General features: G+C 65.2%; 2 protein-coding genes and 1 long non-coding RNA gene across 22 annotated transcripts; 1 reads left to right on the top strand and 2 right to left on the bottom strand.

Annotated features, from left to right (window-relative positions):
* On the bottom strand, positions 1-3,790 carry LOC123290267 (uncharacterized). Its single transcript, XR_006534648.2, has 3 exons — positions 3,656-3,790; positions 840-935; positions 1-138 (listed from the first exon to the last, which is right to left on the bottom strand). It is a non-coding gene; the product is annotated as an uncharacterized lncRNA (long non-coding RNA).
* Positions 3,328-13,467, top strand: OPLAH (5-oxoprolinase, ATP-hydrolysing). 5 transcript variants are annotated; one of them, XM_070481865.1, is made up of 27 exons: positions 3,328-3,466; positions 3,996-4,219; positions 4,293-4,484; positions 5,047-5,146; positions 5,228-5,351; positions 5,441-5,636; positions 5,732-5,897; positions 6,007-6,145; positions 6,224-6,291; positions 6,429-6,694; positions 6,821-6,933; positions 7,026-7,196; positions 7,398-7,535; positions 7,627-7,765; positions 7,888-8,000; positions 8,239-8,390; positions 9,037-9,197; positions 9,279-9,380; positions 9,486-9,660; positions 11,324-11,508; positions 11,640-11,786; positions 11,873-12,007; positions 12,162-12,311; positions 12,430-12,587; positions 12,673-12,833; positions 12,975-13,072; positions 13,321-13,467. In XM_070481865.1, the coding sequence occupies exons 2-27, from the start codon at positions 4,049-4,051 to the stop codon at positions 13,465-13,467; spliced, it is 3,867 nt and encodes a 1,288-aa protein (XP_070337966.1). In that variant the 5' UTR covers positions 3,328-3,466; positions 3,996-4,048. The 5 variants fall into 5 exon arrangements, with proteins under 5 accessions (XP_070337966.1, XP_070337963.1, XP_070337965.1 ...); XM_070481862.1 differs by having other exon boundaries at positions 3,335-3,466; positions 4,005-4,219; XM_070481864.1 differs by having other exon boundaries at positions 3,387-3,466; positions 4,005-4,219; positions 4,992-5,146.
* Positions 13,152-16,465, bottom strand: LOC106841886 (sphingomyelin phosphodiesterase 5). Of its 16 annotated transcripts, none has more exons than XM_070481871.1 (8): positions 16,263-16,465; positions 14,851-15,774; positions 14,681-14,753; positions 14,273-14,413; positions 14,110-14,199; positions 13,962-14,025; positions 13,752-13,887; positions 13,152-13,679 (listed from the first exon to the last, which is right to left on the bottom strand). In XM_070481871.1, exons 2-8 carry the CDS (start codon positions 15,685-15,687, stop codon positions 13,587-13,589), a joined length of 1,434 nt encoding a protein of 477 aa, XP_070337972.1. In that variant the 5' UTR covers positions 15,688-15,774; positions 16,263-16,465; the 3' UTR covers positions 13,152-13,586. The 16 variants fall into 16 exon arrangements, with proteins under 16 accessions (XP_070337972.1, XP_070337971.1, XP_014713623.1 ...); XM_070481870.1 differs by having other exon boundaries at positions 13,152-13,642; positions 16,263-16,401; XM_014858137.3 differs by having other exon boundaries at positions 15,850-16,337.
* Between the last annotated feature and the right edge of the window lie 414 nt (positions 16,466-16,879).

Genomic DNA, 16,879 nt, shown 5'->3' with positions numbered 1-16,879 from the left:
AAAAGCTTATCTTCAAACAAGTCCTGTTATCAGCATCAGAGAGAGGGAGCCGTTCATCCCCGTCTTTGCCGACGGCCTTCTTTGTTTTGGGAGAATGTTTGTACGATGCGTGTTTGGCGGGCTGTAAGTCAGGCTGCTCTGGGAAAAACAATTTTCATTCTATTTTTATGTTCGTTAGCAAATGCTACCATGCAGAACACTAAACTTTATTCACTTTATTTATATATTTAACAGATCTAAAGCATTTACTTCTTGCTTTGCCCCAAAATGAAAACTATAGGAGCGCTGACTGACTGTCTTTAGGAGAAAAGGGTCACAGGTACAGCTAGGGGCACTTACAGCTCCTCCTTTACGTAAAATACCTGACGTAAAAATACAAATACATATATTTAAATGCAAATACGCGATTTAGGCCGAATCAGGGTTAGACCAGGATGGCTTCCCCACATACCTCAAAATGTGAAAACTTCTTACTGTTCTTATTTTCATCAGGCGTGAGAAAGAGGGACTCAAGGGCAGCTCATAGGGTTTGGCTGGAGCACTGCCAGTGGGGAGCTGCCCCTGGAATGGGCAGGCTGGGAGGTGACCCCAGGCCTCATGGGAACAGGCACCATGTTTGGGGATGTCTGTGGCCATGCAGAGCCAAGGGGAGGCACGTGTGGGCAGGTGGGTGCTTGGGGTCACGTCAGGCCTGGAGCTGTGTTCTGTTCCTGCTTCTGAGGGACTGTGGACATTACCAAGGGGAGAGAGTAACTAGAGATGGTGTCTTAGACAGTTTGGGCCACTATAACAAGACACCACAGGCTGGGCGGCTTAAACAACAAACATTTATTTCTCACAGTTCTGGAGGCTGGAAGTCTGAGGTCAGGGTGACGGCATGGTTCTTGGGGGAGGGCTCTCTTCCTGGTTTACAGATGGCCACTTTCCTGCAGTGTCTTCACATGACGCAGAGAGAGGGAGGGAGGGAGGGGGCGAGCTCTCAGATCTCTTCTTATAAGGGCACTAATCCCATCACAGGGCCCCACCCTCATGACCTAGTCACCTCCCAAAGGCCCCACCTCCTAACACCATCACACTGGGGGTGAGGCTTCAACACATGAGTTTTGGGGAGACACATTTAGTCCAGAGCCGAGGGGAAGCCCTCGGGACACACATCATTCAGGGAGATGCAGTGAAGGAGGTTGGCAGGAGGGAGGTGGGGAGGCGGGTCAGGAGCCCAAAGCAGAAGGTGCTTCCCAGAGACGGACTGAGGAGTGGGCAGACGTGTGCAGTGGCCAGAGGAGCAGGCACGGGGTCAGCTGGGTGGGACTTCGTTGGTCTTGCTTGAAGCAATTTCATTGGAGGGGGGTCAAGAGAGCCCAGGGGTGACTGGAGGTGGAAGGTGGCACCCTGAGGGCAGAGCAGCCCAGGCTGCTCCTGGAGGGGCGTGGGGACAGGGCCTTTGGGAGATGCGATTGTGAGTTGATGGTCACTAGCTGTGGGGTGAAAACAGGCAGGGGGCAGGGTGATGCCTGTGGGCAGTGAAAAGGCTTGGGGTGGGGGTGGGGGGAGGTGGGCTTGGCCGGGAGCACAGGGCCCTAGGCCCAGTACAGGATGGCAGGTGGGGGTGGGTGCAGGCGGGGTTGTGGAAGTCTTTCTGGATGGATCTTCAGCTGAGCGTCAGGCTGGAGAGGCCATGTTGCCGAGGGGCTGGTTGCAGCATAGTTGCCATGAGGCCTGCGGGATGGGGGCCCTGGGCTGAAGTGGGGTCACTGATCAGCATCTCATGGTTTGCTCAGAGCAGGTGGAGGTAAGGCTGCCGCTTCCTGGCTACAGTGATTGTCTAGGGGCCTGGCTGGACGTGAGGGATGGGGAGGGTGGTGGGGGGGGTAGATGGGCTAGGGGTCTGGAGGCAGTACCATGGCAAGCACCTGCCACAGGATAGGTGGCCATCTGGACATGGTGACAGCCCATCCTCGGGGATGTGGGTCCCATATGCCTGATCCCAGGGCTGATCCCTGTGTGCTAGGGAGCTGGAGTCTACCATGCTCAGCCCAAGCAGGGCTGGAGGAGGGAAGACACCAGCTGGAGTCTGGGCTGGTGGAGGAGACCATGGGCCAAAGTGAGAGGGTGTGAGGGGGTAGTCAAGCTCACGGAACCTGGCACTGTTTGAGCCATCAGATCTCATGTCTATTTTTCTTGTGGTGACCTGAGTCAGGTGCTTGGTCCAGTTCCTTCAAACCCGCATCTCCTTTCATTCCCCATCTGCCCTTTAATCCCCGGTTGTGACAGGCTCGACCTGCAGGGAGCCGCCTTCTCTGTCCACCACCAGCCACCCCAAAGACCGCCTGGCGACTGATCGGGGCCAGGGGCGGGGGCGGTGGGCGTTCTCAGCCAGAGCCCAGCAGGTGGCACTCCCGTGGCACGGCCCAGCTACCGGGCACTTTGGCCCTGCTGGCCCGAGGAGGAGGCTGGAGGCTGCCGGAGGCCGCCAGTCAGTGGGGAACCTTGTCGCAGCCTGCACTCCCGTGACACAGCCCACCTCCTGCGGGCATCTCAGGATCAAGCAGGCTTCCAGGGCCGGAAAGGCTCATGGCGAGTGAGGAAGCCTGGGGTGTGTGTGGAGGCCCAGCGCATAGGTGGTGCTCCTGCCTGTCTGCCTTTCTGGTCTGGCACATTAGATGAAGCCCCCTTCACACCCCATTCCCCACCGTTCTCTCTCAGAGCTCGGAAAGGCCTGCTCCAGGCTTCTCACAGCTCGCACCCACCCCAGCCTGCGCGGGCACACAGGCAGCTTTCCTCAGATGGGGAAAACAGGCGGGGGAGGGACAGCTATCCGCCGCATCATCACGGGACTGGCCGCGACCTCTGGGGACATCAGCCCAGTGTCACGAGGGTCCTGCCCCTCAGAGCCTCGGCTGGCTGCTGCGGGGTTGGCCCCAGGGTGGGTGGTGTGGAGGGGCCCTGCCCACGGCGCCGGCGCGCACGCAGGGAGTGAGGGGTTCTGCGGGGCGCGCGCTCCAGAAGCCCCGCTTGCCCGGCCCCTCCGTTCCAGCCCGCCCCGCGCCAGGGCACAGTCCGAGCTTGTCTGGGCTACTGTTTCTTTGGGGGCAGCCTGTTCCCCCTGCCTCGGGGCATCGCTCGGCGAGCTCTGGGCCGGCGCAGGGCCTGGCGGCCGGCAGACCCCAAATGCCAGCAGCCGGGGCTGCACCAGCACAGCGCCGCCCGCCCGGCTCCGGCTGGGAACGCCCGCCACCCACGCCCCCGGCCCGGCCCGGCCCCCCCCAGGCTGTCTTCGGGGTGGCGTGGGGCGGAGGGAGGAGGCGGCTCCGGGCTGGTAGAGCCTGACGCAACCGGGACGGCCCGGCGCGCCGGGACCGGTCGTGCGGGGGGCGGGCCCCGCTTCCGGGCTGGGGGCGGGCGCGGGCAGGGCCCGGAGGGAGAGCAGCCCGAACAGACGGCGAGCGACCCGGAGCTGACCGGCCAGGTGGGCCCTGCACGCGGACCCCTGCCTCGGGTCCCCGGGGCCAGCGGCCTCCACTCCCCCCACCGCGCGCTCCTCCCCGACCCCCGGCCGCCGCCCCGCCCCGCCCTTGCTCAGGCTCCGCCCCGTCCCCTTGTCCCAAGCGCCCCCGGCAGCGAAGGTCGAGCGGTTGCGAAGTGGCAATCCCCTCACCTGCCGCCCAGCCCCCGTGCCTCTTCGTGCGAGCAGAGTTCGGATCCCCCAGCCTGAGGGCTTCCGTGGCGCCTCCACCTCTGAAAGGCCTGCTCCAGGCCCTGGGTTTCCGCTCCAACGCGGCACACTGAGAACTGGGTAGTGGGGCGCTCGGCGCCCTGATTTCCCCAGCTCTGGCCCCGCCTCAGGCTGCCCTCTGAGCGAGTCCTGAAGCTCTCGCTCTGCCCAGGGTCCGTTCTGAACCTGGAAGCCCCCATCCTCTCCCCGTCCTAGCTCTGCCCAGGGCTGCCCAAATGTGGAGGACCCCCAGGCCCTCCGCTGACCGGCTGCCTCTGTCCAGTTCTTCCAGGAGTGCAGGCTGAGGAGTCACTGCTGGACTCCAACCCTGTCATCATGGGCAACCCTGAGGGGCGCTTCCATTTTGCCATTGACCGTGGAGGCACCTTCACTGACGTCTTTGCTCAGTGTCCAGGGGGACACGTGAGGGTCTTGAAGCTGCTTTCGGAGGATCCTGCCAACTATGTGGACGCACCTACTGAGGGCATCCGCCGAATCCTAGAGCAGGTGACCAGGGCAGATCCGGGGGTGGGGAGGGACCCCTGGGCCAGAGGCCTGACGCTGACCACGTGGTTCCCAGGAGGGGGGTGTGCTGTTGCCAAGGGACCGGCCACTGGACACCAGTCGCATTGCCAGTATCCGCATGGGCACCACAGTGGCCACCAATGCACTACTGGAGCGGCGAGGGGAGCGGGTGGCATTGCTGGTGACACGTGGCTTCCGAGACCTGCTGCACCTGGGCACCCAGGCCCGCGAGGACCTCTTTGACTTGGTGAGCTCCTCCCTGCCAGCGGGCCGCAGCTCATGCAGCTCGCGTTTTCCCAGGGGTCCACTGGCCCTTTGGGGAGGGTCTTTGGCAGGTTCAGTGCCAGCCCAAGGCTATCAGCTGAGAGGTAGAGAGGAGGTTCCGGGCACTCGTAGGGGACACTGTGTTCCCCCAGTCCTCAGAGTGGTCACATGTTGTCTGTTCCTGTCTGCCACGTTCTGGACCTCAGGTGTGGGGCAGCCTAAGCCAGCCTACTCAGGGTGGGGAGTGGGAGGCTACTCTCACCTCTGCCTTCCCCCACCCCCCAACTCCCATCTCCACCCCCACTGCTGAGTCCTGGGAAGGAGCTGCTCTCGTGGTGGGCCGGGCAGTTGGCTGGACTTGGATGCCTGGGGACAGAGAGCCTCCTCCTGGGTGGGCCTTGCTTAGGCCTCCCAGTTGACTGTGTCTCCTGGGCCTGTTGACTGGCCTGTTGGGACACATCCCCTCGCCTGCACTGCCCCACCCATGCAGGACCCCAGCAAGGACCCTCAGGCCTGGCCTCCTCTGAGCCTCTGCCTGCCCCCAGGCCGTGCCCATGCCCGAGGTGCTGTACGAAGAGGTGCTGGAGGTGGACGAGCGTGTGGTGCTGTATCGCGGGGAGCCAGGCACTGGGACGCCCGTCAAAGGTGCAGATGCCTCCAGTATTGGGGTAAGGGGGCAGCAGGCCCTGATGGGCCTTTGACAGCCTGCCGATGGACTTCCTGCAGGCTGCACGGGGGACCTCCTGGAGGTGCAGCAGCCCGTAGACCTAGGGGGCCTACGTGGGAAGCTGGAGGGGCTCCTGTCCCGAGGCATCCGCAGCCTGGCCGTGGTGTTCATGCACTCCTACACGTAAGTGGGCTGGCTGGGGGCTGTGAGCGGTGGGCGGAGGGCAGTAGGCTGGGGCTGTGAAGCGCAGTCTTGCTGGGTTCTTGTTGTAGGTGGGCCCAGCATGAGCAGCAGGTGGGCGCACTGGCCCGGGAGCTGGGCTTCACACACGTGTCACTGTCCTCGGAGGCCATGCCCATGGTGCGCATCGTGCCTCGGGGGCACACGGCCTGTGCCGACGCCTACCTCACACCCACCATCCAGCGCTATGTGCAGGGCTTCCGTCGCGGCTTCCAGGGCCAGCTCAAGGTGAGGCCCCCTGCCTGCCCGCTCCCAGTGCCCCCACCCTGCAGGGGAGGCCCCCTGCCTGCCCAGCCCCTCACTGCCCACTCGCCTGCCCGCAGGATGTGCAGGTGCTGTTCATGCGCTCCGATGGCGGCCTGGCGCCCATGGACTCCTTCAGCGGCTCCCGCGCTGTGCTCTCCGGCCCTGCTGGGGGTGTGGTTGGCTATTCAGCCACCACCTACAGGGTGGAGGGCGGCCAGCCTGTCATCGGCTTTGACATGGGAGGTATGAGGGCTGAAGGGTGGGGTCCGGGGGAGGCTCAGCTGCCGAGCTGGGCAGTGCCGGACATCTAGTCTGTGAGGTGACTCCTTACTACCCATTGCCAACCCCCCAGGCACGTCCACTGATGTGAGCCGCTACGCTGGGGAATTTGAGCATGTCTTTGAGGCCAGCACAGCCGGTGTCACCCTCCAGGCCCCCCAGCTGGACATTAACACAGTGGCAGCTGGTGGGGGCTCGCGCCTCTTTTTCAGGTCAGCCCCCCCACATACCTGGGCAGGGACCCCCAGCCCTCCCAACCCACCTCTAATTCCAGTCCTTCCTCTCCCAAGGTCTGGCCTCTTTGTGGTGGGGCCTGAGTCAGCAGGAGCCCACCCTGGGCCCGCCTGCTACCGCAAAGGTAAGAGCTGGTATCTTCCCTGCCAGGTCCCTTCCTACGCTGCCCAGGCCCACCCTGGCTCTTCACTCCTGCCCCCACTGCCCACTCCTGGCCTGCTGCCTCCAGCCCACAACCTCCACACTGTGCACACCTCCCAGGGGGCCCTGTGACAGTGACGGATGCTAATCTGGTCCTGGGTCGCCTGCTACCTGCCTCCTTCCCCTGCATTTTTGGGCCGGGAGAGGACCAGCCACTGTCCCCTGAGGCCTCCCGAAAGGCCCTGGAGGCTGTGGCCGTCGAAGTCAACAGCTTCCTGACCAATGGGCCTTGCCCGGCTTCTCCGCTGAGCCTGGAGGAGGTGGCCATGGGGTTTGTGCGTGTGGCCAACGAGGCCATGTGCCGGCCCATCCGCGCACTCACGCAGGTATGCCTGCCCTGCCCTCCAGCCCTGCCCCCAACCCCACACCTCCCACTCAGGAAACCCAACAGGGGCGAGGGGTGGGGGGCCAGACAAGGTAGGGTAGGCTCCTGACCCCTTCTGGCTCCCCAGGCACGAGGACACGACCCCTCGGCCCATGTGCTGGCTTGCTTCGGAGGAGCTGGCGGGCAACATGCTTGTGCCATCGCCCGGGCTCTGGGCATGGACACTGTGCACATTCACAGGTGTGTCTAGGCCTCGTGCACATGTCCTGGAGTGGGGGCTGGCTTTGAGAGGTGCCCTCACCCTCATCGTCAGGTGGCCCCTGTCCCTGTAGACACAGTGGGCTGCTGTCAGCACTGGGGCTGGCCCTGGCGGATGTGGTTCATGAGGCGCAGGAGCCCTGCTCCCTGCCCTATGTGCCCGAGACCTTTGTGCAGCTGGACCAGAGGCTGAGCCGCCTGGAGGAGCAGTGTGTGGATGCCCTGCGGGCCCAGGGATTCCCCAGGTGGGGCTCTAGGGGTGGGCCGGGCTGGGCAGAGGGCTCGCAGCATCCCAGCCACCCCCTGGGCGAGTTTACCTCCTGGCCTCCCAGATGGTGCTGGGCCCCTTCGGGTGGTGGTCAGCGAGGGCTGGGCTCCGAGTGCTGCAGGAGGCAGGACGGGTCCTGCGGGGCGCCCTGTGTGAGTGCCCCGCCTGCCCACTACAGGTCCCAGATCAGCACTGAGAGCTTCCTGCACCTGCGCTACCAGGGCACGGACTGTGCTCTGATGGTGTCGGCCCACCAGCATCCGGCCACTGCCCGCTCCCCTCGTGCTGGTGACTTCGGGGCAGCCTTTGTGGAGAGGTATGCAAATTCTGCATCTGGGAGCCCTGGGGGTGGCCTGCGGCCTGGCCACCTCTCCCTGACGGCTCTCTCGGGGCCCTTGGGCATGCAGATACATGAGGGAATTTGGCTTTATCATCCCCGAGCGGCCAGTGGTGGTGGACGACGTGCGGGTGAGGGGCACCGGCCGCAGCGGCCTCCGTCTTGAGGATGCCACCAAAGCCCAGACTGGGCCTCCCCGGGTAGACAAGGTTGGTGGCCCTCTCTATGCCCACCCACCCACACCCACAATGGACACGGGGACAAGTGTGGAGGGAGAGACCCAGGGAGGGTGCTGGACCTAGGAACCTCAACCCCCCCACACCCTCCTCAGATGACCCAGTGCTACTTTGAGGGGGGCTACCAGGAGACCCCCGTGTACCTGTTGGGAGAGCTGGGCTATGGGCACAAGCTTCAGGGGCCTTGCCTCGTCATCGATAGCAACAGGTGGGCCAAGGCCTGACCAGGGTGGGACCATGGGGGTGAGGGCTGAGGCCACAGCTGCTGGGGCCTGGGTGAGCTGTGGGGCCCTGGTGGGGGGCTCTCAGGCCCAAGGATGCAGGAGTCTGAAGAACTCTGAGGTCTCATCGTGGTTGGGGTGTCCCACAGCCTGGGGGTGTGGGGTCCCTGGTTGCGAACAGGGCTCTGGCCTGGTCCCTCCATCCCCTCTGCACCCCTGCCCCAGCACCATCCTGGTGGAACCAGGCTGCCAGGCAGAGGTGACTGAGACTGGGGACATCCGGATCTCTGTGGGGGCCGAGGCCCCCAGCACAGTGGGCGCCCAGCTTGACCCCATTCAGCTGTCCATCTTCTCGCACCGCTTCATGAGCATTGCTGGTGAGTGGCTGCCACTGTCCTTCCCCACAGCCCAGCTGTGGTGTAGGGTGGAGGGGTCTGCATGTTGGGCAGAGGTAGGCACAGGTGGTGTGGCTGGCAGGGGTGTGCAGAGAAAGTGTGACCCTGGGGAAGGGGCAGAAGCAGAGTCCCTGCTGGCAACAGGGTGGGCAGTGTGGCCCTGGCCCTGGGATGGCACAGCCCTGCTGTACCAGCTGGCCTTGGGCAGGGTGGCGCCTTCTTCCTACTGGCAGCCCTGTGCTCTGGGATTGCCAACTGTCTGTGAACAGGAAACAGGCTCAGCACAGTGAAGCCATCTGTCAGGGTTAGGCCGGGGGCTTCCTGAGGGGCTCGAAGCCTGTGCCTCGGCTCCAGGTTCTTACTGTGCTAGGCAGGGCAGAGGGCTAATGTGGGGCACCAGGTTCTTGCTGAGACTCCAGGCAGGGGTGGGGACAAAGGGGGTGCCCCTCACACAGGCAAGACTTGGCCTGGCCACGGTCTCACTGTGTCCAGATGGGCCATGGCTACCAGTGGGCCCTGGGTCTGGGCCTCAGGGGCCTTGAAGGTGGCAGGTGCTGCCTCTCCGTATCCTGGGTTGTGCTGTGGGTGGGGCGGGGCCAGCGAGCGCCTGGTCACTCTGTGTCCCCAGAGCAGATGGGCCGCATCCTGCAACGCACAGCCATCTCCACCAACATCAAGGAGCGCCTAGACTTCTCCTGCGCCCTCTTCGGGCCCGATGGGGGGCTGGTCTCCAACGCCCCCCACATCCCTGTGCACCTGGGCGCCATGCAGGAGACGGTGCAGTTCCAGGTTCGCTGGGTCCCTCTCCCTGCCTTCCTTACCCTGCCCCCTTCCCGCACCCTCCCTACTCTACCTGATTTCTGGCTTCAGATCCAGCACTTGGGGGCTGATCTCCACCCTGGTGACGTGCTGCTGAGCAACCATCCCAGCGCAGGAGGCAGCCATCTGCCCGACCTGACTGTCATCACACCGGTGAGGATGCTGCCTGGGAACCCAAGAGGCGGGCCGACCAGCTGATGCCTGAGTACCTGGGGGCACAGGGCAGCCGACCAGCTGACTGTTGCTCTCCACCCCTAGGTGTTTTGGCCGGGTCAGACGAGGCCTGTGTTCTACGTGGCCAGCCGTGGGCACCATGCAGACATTGGGGGCATCACACCAGGCTCCATGCCCCCCCACTCCACCACGCTGCAGCAGGAGGGAGCTGTTTTTCTGTCCTTTAAACTCGTCCAGGGGGGGGTCTTCCAGGAGGAGGGTGAGTGGGAGTGGGGCTGGGGACTGGTGGGGGTGGATTCAGTGAGCTGGTAGACATGGCTACTGCCTACAGCTAGGCCGGGCCAGACGCTGGGACGCAGCCCATTGACCCAGGCCTGCCTCGAGGCTGGGGGAGCCAGGCAGGGACCCCACAGGGAGGTTGCAGATCATCTCTCAAGAGATGATCAGAGTGGCTGAGATGAGTTCTGCTTGGGCCCAGGAAGGCCTCAGTGGTTTTGGGGTGGGGAATTGGCCAGGATACCCAAGGGGCTGGGTGCAGGAGAGGGAGCGGCCTATTTGAAGGTGGGCAGCTGCTGGTGGTGTTTACGGTCTGTACTGGGTTTGCACTTGGTCTGAGGGCAGCAGAGAAACAGTGGGGCCAAGAGTTGCAGGCTCTTGGAGAGCTCTCCTGGGCCCAAGTGATTGGGTGGTGGGGCAACAGGGCGGCTGTGAAGGGCTTCAGCTGGACCGCGCTGGTCTGCCTATGCACCATGAGAGCCCCCTGCTTGTGTGCAGAATGGACAGGGGGTCTGAGGGTGGCCTGGAGGCCAGGCGAGGAGAGTGGGGTGAGGCAGCTGCAGGCACCCTGGATGACGCTGAGCCTCAAGCTAGGCAGCAAGGTGGACTGGGGACAGTTGTTTGGAGGTCAAGGTTGGTACTTGACAGGATTTGGGGGCAAGGGCGAGGAGTCAAGTTTGGACAGCTGGAGGATGGAGGCTCTGGCACTGAGAGGGCACAGGGCAGCTGCAGGGAAGGTCGGACAGAAGCTGTGGTGGAGCCTGGGGGTAGGAGAAGCATAAATACAGAGCTGGTCTGAGGCTGCAGGGATCTGGGAGCCCAGGGGGCATCCCAGAGTGAGAGGAGGTGACATGAGCAGGGTGGACCATGCGGTAACAGAGCCATAGGCACTGTGGGTGCCGAGAACACAAATAGAGTGACCTAGGCTTGGCTGCTCCCTTGGTCAATGTGGGGTGGGGGCAGGGGGCAGGGATCATGGGAGGGACATGTACAGGCGCATGGCACGTGGCGGAAGACCCAGTGGCCAAGGAGCCTCAGAGAGAACCATGACCCAGACTAAGGAGAGGGGCTTTCCTGAAGTGGAGAGTGGTCCCTGGGGCCAGGACCTACTCTACTTGCCATAGGATGGAGGCCTTGTCCCAGACCTGTTGGTGGGTGGGCACAGACAGCCAGGTTGATGCTCTTTCCAAGCAGCTGGCTGTGGGAGCCAGTGGGAGGCCATAGTGTGAGGCGGTGTGAGTGGGGGAGGGTCAAGGGAGTGGTTTTTCTCCTGGGAGAGGAGAGGGAGGCCTGGAAAAAGCAGGAGGGAGCAGGACTGGTGGTGGGGAGGCAGGGCAGGAGGAATGAAGGAGGGAGGAGGGTTTGGTAAGAGACAGATCTCCTGGCCCCCCTCCCAGGCACCTCCAGCTCCTGTGAGGTCACAGGCAAAGCCCTGGGTGCTCATGGGGCTGGGGTGTGAGAAGAAGGTTCAGCAGATAGGGGGAGACTGGGAATTTGGGGGGTGCTGGAGTCAGCAGAATTGTGGAGAGCCAGTGAAGGGCCAACCTGTGGGGCCTGCAGTGCCCAGTGGAGATGCAGCGGTGTGGAGCAGACCACCAGGTGGTCCCGGGGCTTGGAGGGTGCTCAAGGTGACCCCGTTCATCCAGCGGTAACTGAGGCCCTGCGGGCGCCAGGCAAGATTCCCGGCTGCAGTGGGACACGGAACCTGCATGACAACCTGTCAGATCTCCGTGCCCAGGTGGCAGCCAACCAGAAGGGCATCCAGCTGGTGGGGGAGCTCATCGGGCAGTACAGCCTGGACGTGGTGCAGGCCTACATGGGCCATATTCAGGTGGGCCTGGGAGGGGGGGGCGGGAGGACGGGAGCAGCTCTGTGCTTGCCCCCACACAGCTGGTCAGGGAGCGAGGGGGGCACCTGGCCCACCTGGAAGGTAGCATGGCTGCTGAACATACTCCCTCCCAGGCAAACGCTGAGCTGGCTGTGCGGGACATGCTCCGGGCCTTTGGAACCTCCCGGCAGGCCCGGGGGCTGCCCCTGGAGGTGTCTGCGGAGGACCACATGGACGACGGTTCCCCCATCCGACTCCGCGTGCAGATCAACCTGAGTCAGGTCAGGCTGCGGGGTGAGGCCTCCTGGGGCGTCAGGGGCGTGCGCCTGGCTGGTGACGACCTCTCCCCTCCCCTCGCGGTGGGCAGGGCAGCGCCGTCTTTGACTTCAGCGGCACCGGGCCCGAGGTGTTCGGCAACCTCAACGCGCCGCGGGCCATCACGCTGTCCGCCCTCATCTACTGCCTGCGCTGTCTGGTGGGCCGTGACATCCCGCTCAACCAGGTGCGCAGGGGTGTGCTGTGTGCGAGAACAGTAGGTCCACCCCAGACCCTGGTCCCCAGCCCAACCACTCAATAATGGACTGATCCTAGGGCCGCTGATGGAATGGGGACGTATGTCTCACAATTGCCCTGAGAGCTGGCCCCTGCCCCCATAGGGCTGCCTGGCGCCGGTGCGCGTCGTGATTCCTAGAGGCTCCATCCTGGACCCGTCCCCTGAAGCAGCCGTGGTGGGCGGCAACGTGCTCACGTCGCAGCGCGTGGTGGACGTCATCCTGGGGGCCTTCGGGGCCTGCGCCGCCTCCCAGGTGCGCGAGCGGGTGGGCGCCGCTCCGTCGCGCTCTGGGTGGGGGGAGGGGCGCGGGCAGGGGTTGGCAGGGAGCGAGTGCCCTCCAGTTGAGCGCAGCGGCTGCTTGCCCCTGCCAGGGCTGCATGAACAACGTGACCCTGGGCAACGACCACATGGGCTACTACGAGACGGTGGCGGGCGGCGCAGGCGCGGGACCCGGCTGGCACGGGCGCAGCGGCGTGCACAGCCACATGACCAACACGCGCATCACCGACCCCGAGATCCTGGAGAGCAGGTGAGCGGCGCGGGCGGGGGCAGGCTGGGGACGGGGGCCAGGGGCGCGACCGTGGCGGTCAGCTCTGAGCCCCTGGCCCGCGCAGGTATCCGGTCATCCTGCGCCGCTTCGAGCTGAGGCTGGGGTCCGGGGGCCGCGGCCGCTTCCGGGGTGGCGATGGTGTCGTCCGGGAGCTGCTCTTTCGCGAGGAGGCGCTGCTGTCTGTGCTGACCGAGCGCCGCGCCTTCCGGCCTTACGGACTCCGCGGTGAGCGGCTCCCCTCCCCTCCCATTGCCGTCTCTCTTCCCCATCCCGGCCGCGTCTGTTCCCCACCCTCCGCCCCATCTCCCCCCCAAACCGCCATGTCTCTCCCTTCCTTTTCTCTCCGCACCTCGCCTCTTCACTCAGGGGGTGAGCCCGGCGCCCGTGGCCTAAACCTGCTGATCCGCAAGGACGGCCGGACTGTGAATCTGGGCGGGAAGACGTCGGTGTCCGTGTATCCCGGGGTAGGATTGCAGCCTGGCCCGTCCCATCGCCCACCCCCAGCGGCCCCTGTCCCTCAGAGGGTGAACAGAGTTGCAAAAATAACCAGAGACTGAGTTTAATTTGGCTCCTGGAGAACAGGGGGCTGCGCACCGCGCCTCGGTGGTCCGGGCCTGCCGCCCTGGGTGCGCTGCCTCGGTGGGGGATGGGGCTGTAGCGGGAGGAAGGGCGGGCGCCATGCCCGCGCTGAACCTGGCCCTCTGCTCCACAGGACGTATTCTGCCTCCACACACCAGGCGGCGGGGGCTACGGGGACCCGGAGGACCCCGCCCCACCACCCGGGTCGCCCCCGCAGCCTCCAGCATTCCCTGAGCGCGGCAGCGTCTATGAGTACCGCAGAGCCCAGGAGGCTGTGTGAGGAGAGCCCACACAATAAAGATCCCTTAAGTCGCCCTGTTCCCGCGGCGACCAGCCAGGCTCATGCTCTGCGTCCTGTCTGTCTTTCCACCGGCGTCGCACCTGTCGATCGTGCCTGCCTTAGGAAGACATCGCAACTCGGAGCCGAAGTCCCACGGCCAGGTGGTCTGTGAGCCCTGCCAGGGCGGTGCTGAATGTCACCTGTTCCACCTCCTGGGGGTGGGAGTCAGGTTGAGGAGTTGCCCCAGCGCCAGCTGACCCGGCGCCCTGAGTTCTGCCACTTACTGGGCTCAGAGGGCCTCCGGGCACTCCCCGATACGTGATGTAGTCCACGCGCCGTCCCTTCCAGGGCTTAGCCCGGTGGCTTCCGCTGGGAGGGCCTGCCAGGTAGCGACGGCGCCCTTCCTTCTGCTCCAGGGCCCTGAGGAGGGGCTGTGTCACAAGGCTAGGGCACTCTCGTTCTAGGCGGTGTCTGGCCCCCAGGTTGCCACTCACCTCCTCAGCATCTCCGGGGAGCAGGCCACCGAGTGGCAGAGCGTTGAGGCGTTCAGTATAGTTCCTGTGAGGGCGTGGGAGGGCAGTATCAGCGGGAGCCTCGGCCGTGGATCCCTCCCTATGTCCATCCCCCACCCGGGTGCCGTACCCACGGCCCAGGGCTGCTCCCGGCGCGTGCCCAGCCGGCAGGGGTCCTGGAAGCGGCTGAAGAGCTGGTGCTTCTGCTCCTGCGCATGGTCTGGGGAGGGAAACCGGCGCTGGGTGGGCGGGGCCAGGCCGCGCGGCCACGATCTGCCGCAGTCTCCGCTTACCTGGTGAGCAGTTGTCGAAGTTCAGGTCCCCCAGCAGCACGCTGAAGGCCACGGCTTCGTCGCTCTGACGGCTCTCGGCCTCAAACTGCTCGGCCCAGTCTAGCAGCAGCGTGAGCTGTTGACAGCGCAAGGGCCCATCCTCTGGGGGTGGGGAGAGCGTGAGGCAAGGATGGGTCAGCCCAGGGTGCCAGCCCGCATCCTGGATACGTGGCCGCAGCCCTCCCCCGGCCCCGCCCGGTCCTGATTTGTGAGCCCACCCAGGCCCTCCAAGGGGCTCGCGGAGCCTGGGGTACAGAACAAACGGGGAGAGGGGCAATGGAGGTGCAGGCGAGGGTTGGGAACCGCTGCCGCGGAGAGAGAGGCGGGACTTCCTGCCCACCTGCCGTGGGTCCCGGCTGCCAGGCTCACCATTCGGCGCATGCAAGTGCGTGCAATGCAGGAAGCCCACGACGCGTCGCCCATCTAGGATGCCCAGTTGTACCTGCAACACCACGGACGGCCCCAGCAACCCTCGCCGCTTCCACCCCACGCCCCGCCCCCTCCCCGGCCAGGGAGCGCGGCGGCCAGTGGGCTGGTACCTGTGCGGAAAGCAGTCCCTTGGAGGCCAGCGCGTCCTCGCGACGCGCATGGGGGAAACACCAGAAGGCGGCGCGCAGCAGCGGGTAGCGCGAGGCCAGCAGCAGCCCGCTGCCTAGCAGCTTGAGGTGCGGCCCGGGCTGCAGGCCGAACGTGCCCACGTCGTACAGCACCGGGCCCAGACTGGGCGCCAGGCAGTTTACCAGTCTGCGCGCCGCGCGCAGATCGAACACCTCCTGTAGGCACACGAAGTCCAGACCCGCCGGCACCGCGGCTATCAGCACCCCAGACGGCGCCTCTGGCCCTGGCGAGCTGCAGCCAGTAGCCCCATAGCGCGAGGAACGCAGACCGGCGAGCAGCACGGCGCCCAAGGCCTCGGCCCGCCGCTGGCTGTGCTGCAAGTTGCTGAAGCGCGCCAGCCCGTCGGGGAGCAGACACAGGTTGGCGCTGAGGAAGCCGAAGCAGCGCGCGGGCTCAGCTGGGGGTCGCCAGGGCGTGGGGGGCGTCCAGCACTCCAGAGGGGGCTGGTAACAGAAGGGGCGGCGCCAGACCTGCAGCAGCAGCCAAAGCAAGAAGCCCGGCAGTGCCAGGGGCAGGCCGACGAGCAGCAGCAGCGGCAGCAGCAGCAGAGACGCACCGACGCCCGCCACTGCTTTCAGCCACCTCAGGCCACTCCGGCGCGTCGCCCGCGCCCAGAAGCCCAGCAGCTGGTCCAGGATCCAGTAGGCTGGGAAGAGCAGCGCGCAGGCTAGGCCGTGGAGGATGTCCAGCACAGGGTGCGGGAAGGGTGAGGGCCGTAGGGCGCCGGGCTTCGGGGGCCAGTCGGGCGGGGATTGCATGACGTGGGGGGCTTCCAGGTCGCGGGGCGACCCGGCAACTCATTCACTTCCAGCGTGCGAGTCGACTTGTCGAGGCGTCCGCAGGAGCTGCAGGGAGTACAGGGGTCAAGGCCACGTGGCGCAATCTGCGCGCGGAGCCGGGAAAGCGGTGTGCCCGCGAACCTGGGGGCGCGGGCGCGGGCACAGTCGGCAGCTTCCGGGAAGCCGCCCTCTCCTCGCCGGCGCGGAGCCTCGGCCGCCGTTGGAGAAAACAAAGCGAAAGCGAAAGGGACCCTGGCGTCGCAGTCCCGCCCCAGGTCCTCTGCCACGCCCCGTCCTCCCCCGAAGACCCCAGGGAGAACCCCCAGAGCTGTCCGACGCGAGCGGCGACTGGGGTGCCGCCGGCACCAAGTGGAGGGCGACTTTTTTCAATGCGGGCAGGTGCAGCGCCGGCGAGGGCAGTGCGGTGCGCTGCGTCCCGCTCCGTCCCTCCCTCCCGCAGGTCAGCGTGCAATTGCCCGGGCGCACCTGCTGCCAAGACCGCGGGATCTACCCCACCCCCACCCGTCTCCTTCTGGCGCTGCGATGTCCAGCACCTGAGTTCAAAGACACGTCCCCAGATGAGAGACGGCTTCGGAGTGGACTGACCAGCCACCCACTCAGCGCTCCGCAGAGCTCCCCCGAAGGCCGCGCCCGCAGTGGTGACCGCTCTGTGACCCTACACCAAGGAGCTTCCAGTCTGGGGGGAAGGGACCGTTGTTGGTTCGGCCCCCGAGCAGCCGCTGCCCCCCGCCCCCCCCCTCCCCCGGCACGGCACGAGAGCCACGTGGAAGGCAGCTCCCCCTCCGCGGAGCCCTCCTGTGATTCCCAGGACCGATTGGCCTTGCACTCCCTCAGGCGCTGCGGACCCTCCCTGGGCCCCACCTTTCTAATTCTAACTGTGAACTAGTCCCTACAGCTGCTGCCACGGGCTCTTAAAGTGCCCTGGAGTTTGGGTGGGGGTTGCCCTTCACCCCTGCTGGCAGGGAGGTGGAGGGGCTTCTGCCCTCCCCCTCCAGTTTTCTAAGAATCCCTGATCCCCTTTAGAAATCAAGTCTGGTGCTGAGTGTGTTCATTGCTCCTGATTGGTCTTGCTGTGGACAGAGCTGGGAGACCTCTATCCATAGATTTCCACGTATCTATATGTAGAGTCCTTGCCTGCTCTTCCCAGGGG

Source organism: Equus asinus, chromosome 12 (assembly GCF_041296235.1).
Source record: "Equus asinus isolate D_3611 breed Donkey chromosome 12, EquAss-T2T_v2, whole genome shotgun sequence".
Lineage (NCBI taxonomy): Eukaryota > Metazoa > Chordata > Mammalia > Perissodactyla > Equidae > Equus > Equus asinus.
This window is presented reverse-complemented; position numbering and strand designations above follow the sequence as displayed.

Bases quoted from the DNA above. Each gene is read 5' to 3' on its own strand.
- OPLAH (XM_070481865.1), top strand. From the start codon at position 4,049: ATGGGCAACCCTGAGGGGCGCTTCCATTTTGCCATTGACCGTGGAGGC. The intron at 6,146-6,223 runs GTCAGCCCCCCC...TCCTCTCCCAAG, and splicing joins GGCTCGCGCCTCTTTTTCAG to GTCTGGCCTCTTTGTGGTGG. The intron at 11,787-11,872 runs GTCAGGCTGCGG...CGCGGTGGGCAG, and splicing joins TGCAGATCAACCTGAGTCAG to GGCAGCGCCGTCTTTGACTT.
- LOC106841886 (XM_044780949.2), bottom strand. From the start codon at position 15,687: ATGCAATCCCCGCCCGACTGGCCCCCGAAGCCCGGCGCCCTACGGCCC. The intron at 14,026-14,109 runs GTACGGCACCCG...ACGCCCTCACAG, and splicing joins GGAGCAGCCCTGGGCCGTGG to GAACTATACTGAACGCCTCA. The intron at 13,899-13,961 runs GTGAGTGGCAAC...CTTGTGACACAG, and splicing joins TCCCCGGAGATGCTGAGGAG to CCCCTCCTCAGGGCCCTGGA.